At 30.9% G+C, this 8706-nt stretch overlaps 1 protein-coding gene and 1 long non-coding RNA gene across 4 annotated transcripts in view; one reads left to right on the top strand and one right to left on the bottom strand.

Annotated features, from left to right (window-relative positions):
• LOC106690418 (aromatic-L-amino-acid decarboxylase) overlaps positions 1-6941 on the bottom strand; it is a 15729-nt gene extending 8788 nt beyond the window's left edge. Inside the window, exons 1-5 of the mRNA XM_014435858.3 lie at positions 6817-6941; positions 3758-3959; positions 3575-3688; positions 3446-3497; positions 399-469 (exon numbers count right to left, since the gene is read on the bottom strand). Of these exons, the coding sequence (XP_014291344.1) occupies positions 399-469; positions 3446-3497; positions 3575-3688; positions 3758-3958 (438 nt within the window). The 5' untranslated portion in view covers position 3959; positions 6817-6941. The remainder of the gene's footprint in view (positions 1-398; positions 470-3445; positions 3498-3574; positions 3689-3757; positions 3960-6816) is intronic.
• Positions 1-8706, top strand: part of LOC106690419 (uncharacterized) — a 105610-nt gene that overhangs the window by 12410 nt on the left and 84494 nt on the right. For 2 of the 3 annotated variants that reach the window (XR_001344600.2, XR_010844167.1), the window contains one exon: positions 6836-6945. This is a non-coding gene — a long non-coding RNA (uncharacterized lncRNA). Of the gene's footprint in view, positions 1-3570; positions 3702-6835; positions 6946-8706 lie in introns of all 3 variants that reach the window. The other variant, XR_010844166.1, reaches the window with a different exon arrangement.

Genomic DNA, 8706 nt, shown 5'->3' with positions numbered 1-8706 from the left:
AATCTCAAATTAATAAGTGAGTCCTTTATGCAATGCAGTGACATTTTAAAATAGACTTAAAATTCATTAGACCACGTTACAAGTTAGATATAGACCAAGCTAAAGCAATTTTAATGTATATTTATTCTAGAATTTTAATTTGTCAATAATATTCCATAATGTATATTTATAATATTCAAGTCAGTTGGCAATTTATATGTGTTATTAAGATTTTATCACATGTGGATTCTATTATCTTAATTTTAAATATTATATTACACTCTTTTGTATCATACTAAAATTTTATCATATTGTAAATTGAAACAATCTTGCCTACAATTATTAAAAAATACATTTTTTTTTCCAAATTTATAAAATTAACAATTTAAAAAATTTGGGTGGTTTCTAATGATCCTTACCTGTATGACGCCTCCACCTTTACTTCCTTTGGTGAAGGATAAAAAGTCATCTGGGAGACCAATCGCTTTACCTATTAAATGATTTATGTATTATTATTTAAATTATATAACATGTGTACATGTTTGTGTATGCGTATATATTAAGTATATGTATAAATCATACTTGGATTGGGTGGAGTGGTGCAAATGAGACCCACAATTTCATTATATGAACATCAATGAAATTTCTCATAAGAATTCACTATTTCATTTTTTATTTTTAATGTTACATACCTTGTTTTACCACAATTACTAGGCACTCCAATGTTAAAGTGAGGTGTAAAAATTATTTTTTTTATGGTATATATGTTGCTCTGTGGCAAACTGCGCATATATCGATTGTACCGTTTATAACAGTAGTTGGTTGGTCATGGGTTCAACAGGTTATGGGCCCAGGTAGTTCACGAAATTAAAATTTGTAGTGAGACAGTAAAAACAGTTCGGTAGTCTTTGTTTATGTTCAAATACTTCGTAAAGCAAAAACATTGCTTAATATATATATTACAATATATATGCAATGTAATTATATTTCTATTATTAATTAAATTATATATGTTTATTAATTACATTATATATGCTGTGTAATATAAATTATACAGCAGTAATATAAAATGGATCTCAACAGCTTTAATGAAATACATCGAATTGAGCAGCTGACAGGACCTGAGAACTTCCAAATGTGAAAATTCAAGGTAAAATCAACATCTTCTTTAAAGCAATTGGGTTGTTTCAAGTTCTTTCTAAAGATTTTGAGCCTCCCAGAGACCAGCCAAGTAAAGACTATAAGGCGTACTTACAAAATGATGCTAAAGCCCAAAAGTTAATAGTTACAACAGTGAATCAGAGCTCACTTAATCATATTTTGACTTGTACTACTGCAAGTCAAATGTATTTTAATATATGTGACATATATGAGATAGATGTTCCTCTGCAAAAGTTTGAACTTTTGCAAGAATTCTTTGATTTTAAATTTATGAGGAGGATAGACTTAGGAAGCCACATAAGCTCAATTGAAAATTTGGCATTGAAATTAAAATCATTGGGAAATGATATACCAGATTATATGATCATTTCCAAAGTAATGACTACACTTCCAGAGCAGTATAAATATTTTATAAGTGCTTGGGAAAACACAGACTCTGATATGAAAACTCTTTCCAATTTAACTACAAGATTGATGGCTGAGGAAAGACACTCTTCAATTTCTACTGAGAAATTAGACAATCAGGCAGCGTTCAAAATCAATGTAAGAAGAAATTGGAGAACTGCTCCAGACACGAGGAAATGTTTTTCTTGCTACCATGAAGGACATGTGAGTAAAGACTGCCCACCCAAGAAAAAACCCTGTGGTATATGTAAAAAAAAAAAAAACCAACAAGAGAAGGACTGCTTCTTTCGTAAAAACAAAGTGAAAACGTCAGCAACTTCTTTCCTTGCCTAGGTTCCACTAGGCATATGACGGACAGTATAAGTATATTGTCGCAGGTACAACCTATTGATGCTGAGGTAGATCTGGCTCAATACTGTGAATCCATGACAGCCAAAATGTGTGTATAAAATGACAAATGTTAACTAAAAGATGTGATATACATCCTAGATCTCAGCAGAAATTTATTGTCTGTGGATAAAATAACATAGAATGAAGGATCTGTGATTTTTCTAAAAACAAAGTAAAAATTGGTAAAGAATGATCATTAGGAAAAAGACCTCCTGAGGGATTTTATGTAGTGAACTTGAAGGTTGATTCAAATGTGAAGGCTTATGCTACAAATGTACCAGAAACCAAAAATGAAATTAAAAAAGACACTGAAACATCTGTGTTTGTCTAAAAACTATATAGTTGGTGTTGATGAAGAATCAACTATTTCACCTTCTGATGAAAATTTAACTAAAGATGAAAGAGAACTGGAATAACAAGCTGATGCAGGAGACCGAAACAATTTGAGATTTGAAACGGAAGAAAATCTAAGATAAAGAGGTATCCCAGCAGACTTGAAGGATCATTAAGATGCACATATGATTCTAGAGAAAAGGAAAATACTGAAATTGTGCAAGAAATGGCTAAGAAACAGAAAGATTAACCTGGGGAGATTAAAGAAAGGTTACAGAAAGTAAAAGCTTTAAATGGTGACCCAAAAATATGTGAAAAAGATGAAGAACACCCTGAAGATGAATATAATTGGGACATTGATGAAAAAAATCAGCATTGCGAAGCAGATAATTTAGAAGGAATAAATAAGAAAAATACTGATACTAAGAAGAAACCCAGAAAGAAAAAGGGATTCAGTGTTTGAACGAATACAGTTAAACCTTGTGTTGATACAAATGTTCAAAAATTATAATTTAAAAGTTTTTTATTGTTTTTTTCTGTGTGCAAAACTAATATTGTAATTTAAAAATTATTTTGTTAATATATGTAAAATTAAAATTCTGCTAATCATGTTTTTTTAAAGAAAAATTATGTAAAACTAAATTTGATAAAAAATGAATATTTAAGAGGGTGTGTTAAAGTGAGATGTAAAAATTCCTTTTTTATTATATACATGTTGCTCTGTGGCAAACTGGGCATATATCGATTGTACCTTTTTAACAGCAGTTGGTTGGTCATCAAAGCTTTGTGCTATATTGTTTGTTATCACTACAGTAAGGACGTTTTATGTTATTTAACCGTGACTAATAAAACAGTAAAAAAAAATTATTTTGTGTCTTACCACCCCTGCATTCAACATCCAACACTATACTATTTGTCCCACCAAATAGTATAGTGTTGGAAATGTTGCATTTTTTCGTATAGAAACCAATTATAACTCCAGTAAAAAGAAAAATGTGGTTCGTATATTAGTACAGAAAATTAATACTTTATTTTTTTAATCAGTTGAGATGGTACATACTAAGAATTTTCCGATTCAAGGCGCTCAAATCCTGCCATGTTTCGAATGTCCCGTTTCTGCACTTCATCCTATTTATTTGTTGCTTTAATTTCATACTTACTCATATAAATCACTTACCTAGCCAGTCTAAGACGATCGTTTCTAATTCAGTTAATGCCGGGCAGGCTGCCTGTAATCAGATATATAAAATGAATCACATTAGATTTTTATGTAATATTTATGTACAATATACATTTTTCTAGTTACCCATGAAAACCCTATGCACCCTATAATGTCGGAAAGCATGTCTCCCAATATGGAAGGGTACGAGTTGCCAGATGGAAAGTAAGCGTGGAACCTCGGATGTTGCCAATGTGTTACCTATTATATAAAAGTAATCGTTATTATAGTTACAATTAGTGTTATGTTATCTAATTTTATTATACATACTCCTGGCATGATGTACTTCTCGACGTCCGTCATGATCTTGTCCCAGGATTCAGGTTCGATCGGCGCCGATGAAGGCAGAAGTGGGCGCAGGTACCCTGGCTCGACGGACGGAGTCACACTCCGCTTTTCTATCGTACTCATGTATTCGCACATGTAGTCGACCATCTCCTTACCACGGAGTCTGAATTCTTCCCGGTCCATCCTGGTACATCCAATATGGAGCGAGAACAGAAATACTTATTTAGAACTTATCTAGGTCTATTTTACTGGGTTAGTTCATTAACGCTCTTCAGGCACAATTGAAGCAAGTATAGTACAAGAGTCCAAGAGGAGAAAAACGTTTGTTATTTCACCCCAGTTTTTGATTACTTTAATAAAAGTTATGTAAAATTACTGGTCGAAATTGATTAGTATGCCAAGCTTAGGTAGGGGAAATAAAAAATGATGCCTATTTCAAACGTTAAAAATATAAATAAATTTTCATTCGTAGCTCCATATCGTTAAAACTATCTGCAACACTAAAAAACCTAAGAGAACATCATTTATAGTAGAGTAAATTTGCTAAAATGTATGCCCTAATAGAGCTATGTACGTTCAATAGCTCCCAAGATAGAGATTTTTAAAAAGCAACATTTCCTGAACAATGCACTGAAAAATCAGTAGTTAGTAAATTTATTGTCGGAAATTCGTATCTGAGGAACCATGAGACGTACAGATGTCTATTAGCACTCATTTCAAACCTAGTTCAATGTGCTATAAAATAGTTTATGACGTTCATCTTCGTAGGAGTAATAGTTTTCATGATATTTGCTGATTATAAACTAAATTCTATATTTAAATTCATTAACTATCTTAAATTTAAAATGTTCAGAATCTTGGGATTGGAACAGTTAAAGAAAAATGTTTAAGGGATAAATCCGAATAACTAGGAAAATAAAATATAAAACATAGGTGTTGATGACTATTGGGTTTTATGCCCTTAAGTTCTAAGGAACAAGAATAATGGCGGGTGATTTTTTTTTGCAGGAAAAATAATTAATTCTTATCAAAAGAAATAAAAACTTTAGGGATTATCATTATCAATAAGTAATATTACACTTTGATAAAAACCGAAAAAGAACCATGTTGAGCATCGTTCATTGTCACATTGCCTGACAGTAAGGAAACTGTCACAGCAAGGAAACTGTCGCGGTGGATCTGTTTGTTCTGGCCATTCGGAGTCCTTTAGGTTTAGTGGATTAAAAATTTTATTTCATAAATCGACCCCTTAGTGAAAATACTGTTTGTATTGTGCCGTCTTAAAAACCATAAACACATCTCAAGTTTCCTCTATTGAACAAGCCATTTGAAGCAGGTATTCAACAATTTACTTCGTTTTGTTGCTGCTCAAACGTCATTCATGGTCGAGCATTGTCAGTTCAGTGCTTTGTTGCTAGAATTGTTGCGATGCCTGTTGACTCCCTTAGTCATAAACTGGTAAATTACTAAATCTAGATTAACCAGTATAGTGTAAACAAGAAAAAAAAATGTTTTCAAATCATTTAGTTTTCCATGCGTTAATGTATATCTTATATATAAAAATGAATTTTTGTTTGTTCGTACTTTATACACTTCCATACCGTTTGTCTTATTGTTAACGGTTCAGGATTTTCACGGAAAGTTTGGCCTGATTTTTTCGATTAAAAAAAAATATTATAAAATTAAGCATTGTTGGCGCTTAGCTCGAATAGTATACATTTTGTTCATGGTTATTATATGCCAATAGATTAGTCTCTTTTTGGATAATAAGAAAACAAATATTAATAATTCTATTAAATGAGTTTTATTCACTAAAAATAAAAAAAAAATAATGAGGGTTTTGGTAAAGTAGGTCAACATATTGATTTTTTTGAAAAAAGAAAATAATATTCAAATAGCAATATATTACTGTATTAATATTATGAAATATTACTATTTGAGTTTAATTTGACCGCATCCGGACCATAATCCATTTATTAATACACACGGCAACCAGAAATCTTCCAGAAATAATATTCGTTTTTAGTGTCGTCTGAGACCCTCAAAAAAATGAAAAATTTTCAAACGTTTTATTTTATATCTCCGGTTCTAGTTTACTTAATTAGATCAGGTTTGTACCCTTTGCTGCAGTTTATAGAGCCCTAAACCCTGTTAGGTTTGGTGTTATAAAGCCCTAAACCCCTGTTAGGTTTGGTGTTATAGAGCCCTAAACCCCGATTAGGTTTGGTGTTATAGAGGCCTAAACCCCTATTAGGTTTGGTGTTATAGAGCCCTAAACCCCTATTAGGTTTGGTGTTATAGAGCCCTAAACCCCTATTAGGTTTGGTGTTATAGAGCCCTAAACCCCGATTAGGTTTGGTGTTATAGAGGCCTAAACCCCTATTAGGTTTGGTGTTATAGAGCCCTGTTAGGTTCGGTGTTATAGAGCCCTGTTAGGTTCGGTGTTATAGAGCCCTGTTAGGTTTGGTGTTAATCCTATTATTATTTTAAATGTGCAACGTTTCAGCCAATCTGCCCTTCCTCAAACACTATCTTAAATATAAATTTACACCTCATATCCAACTATTTAAATACTTTAAGGCTATTCTTCCCAGATTAATAAATTTAGTCAAATCAACCTATTTTATCACTTTTCCATTAAATTTTAAATCTTAATTACAGATTAATCGAACACTATTATCACCTAATATTTTTAACTTCATAAAATAAAAGATTGTCCTTGAGGATGACCAGGCTAGCCGAAACGTTGGACATTTTAAGTTGTAATAAAGAATCTTTGAGGCTTAGCTAGGAAACAACTTATTTTATTTGAACAATATTTTACAATGTTTGTTTCTTTTTCTCATTTAGCTCTCACAAATAAATTGTTCAATAATTTTAAACCCCACTCCTGCTCTTTTTACAAAAATCAACCGATTTTGGTTTTATATTTTTTGACTTAGGTTCAGAAAACGATTTTAAGTCATACATGCTTATATTTAAGACAATAGGTAGACTTAGGATGTTATGATAGTGATGACACATTGAACATAAAGACTAACCTGACGTTGCTCTGTTTAGACTGAAGAGCGGACTGACGTGTTAGACGAAGACGGCCGCCGCAGACTGGACTGGAAGATCTCTCTACTCGCCTTCAGTCAGTACGCGCCTGCCCGCTATAGCTGGCACAAGTGAGTGGCTCTTCTTTCTTTATATATTCTTATATCCTCAGCACTAAGTCATTAATTTTTTTTATTATAATTTCATTATTCTTTTTAATATGTAAAATTATATTGTCCTTCTAATATTGCACGTTTAATAATAATAATGAGTTGAATATTCTTTTAGCATTTAATTACTTTTTTAATAGCTCTTTTTGGGGATTATATGAAGAATTACTTCCTAGAATATTTTACTAGGACGCTTCGGGATAACTTTGTCTCTCTCTTCAGCTTTTATAATTTACTATTTCTTTAAAGTAAGAACTTCTACAATAGGATATTTGTCGTTATGGGGGGAAAAAATTAAAGTAATGTTAATATTAATATTAATCAAACTAAGAATTATAAAAATAGTCTTAACCTTCTTCTTTGAAATATATTATATGTCTAATGTTTCGGCCAACCTTCCCATCCTTAAAGACAATCTTAATTATAAATTTACACCTCACGTCCAAGAATCAAAAACTTTTTTGCAGGCTTCCTAGGTTAATAAATTTAGTAAAATGTATGTATTTTATCACTTTCCTATTAAATTTTAAAACTTTTAATTAATTCCTTATTAAAACATATCACATTTCCAACGGCCATCATCAAGGACAATCGAATATAATAACAGCTCTAATTATAACGTATTATTAATAGTATTAACATTAACTCTAATAATGTATTGTGATATGAAATGATAAGGTACCTTGTTATTGAGGTAGGTTATATATTAGTGTTCTGGTAAATCAATGATTGTCGGGTGCAAACATTGTGAAGGATAGAATTTATTATTAAATCTTTTAGTGTCAAGTACAGATAAATTAAAATATAGAATAATGCAAATTTATTTGTAAAAAAATATATTTTCCCTTATTGTTTATGTTTTATTGGTTTATCTTAACTCTGTTAAATTGATTTGGGAATAATTGTCTCCAGATTTTAATTAATCAATGTGATTCTGTGATACTAAGAGTAAGATATGCAAATTACAATTTATAATGTTTTCAATACTGTCAATAATTAGTAATAATTAAAGCTGTTATTTTACTCGATTGTCTTTGATGGTGGCCGATACGTTGAACATGTAATATGTTTTAATAAAGAAGGTTAATCAGTAATTAATATTTTAAAATTTAATTGGAAAGTAACAAAATAAGTAGATTGATTAAATTTATTGACCTAGGCAAAGCAGCCTGCAAAAAGTTTTTAATTCTTGGATGTGAGGTGTAAATTTATATTTAAGTGTCTTTGATGATGGCCAGATCTACTGAAACTGAAACGTTGGACACGTAATATGATTTAATAAAGAAAGTTGAGACTACTTGGATAATTTTTATTAATGAAACTACAAGATAATAAATATAGGTATAAATTTGTGATTATAGTCATTCAATTTAGAGATCATATATTTTAGTATAGATATATAATTAATGTTGATCAAGTTTAACAATAGATCGAAGTGTGTTTATCTTCAATCGATTCACCCAGAGGAAAACTGTAAAATTACTGAACAAAAAATCTTTATACAGTTACTATTTGATGACTTAGAAAAACAATTAAATAATGCTTATATTATTATCAGTCAATTCAGAACCAACCAACGAATCTATGTTTTAATAATTATAGCACCTACTATCTAATCCTAAAGTCTTATTTAGAAGTGGGATACTTCTGGATTCGACAGGTCTCATCATTATCCTCATATTTCGCAGCAGAAGCTGGAGTTCCGCAGGGATCTATTTTAGC

The sequence above is a fragment of the Halyomorpha halys genome, unplaced genomic scaffold (genome assembly GCF_000696795.3).
Source record: "Halyomorpha halys isolate HHAL.00 unplaced genomic scaffold, Hhal_1.1 Scaffold1709.1, whole genome shotgun sequence".
Classification (NCBI taxonomy): domain Eukaryota; kingdom Metazoa; phylum Arthropoda; class Insecta; order Hemiptera; family Pentatomidae; genus Halyomorpha; species Halyomorpha halys.
The sequence above is the reverse complement of the archived record's forward strand: the minus strand, read 5'-3'. Positions and strand labels throughout refer to the sequence as shown.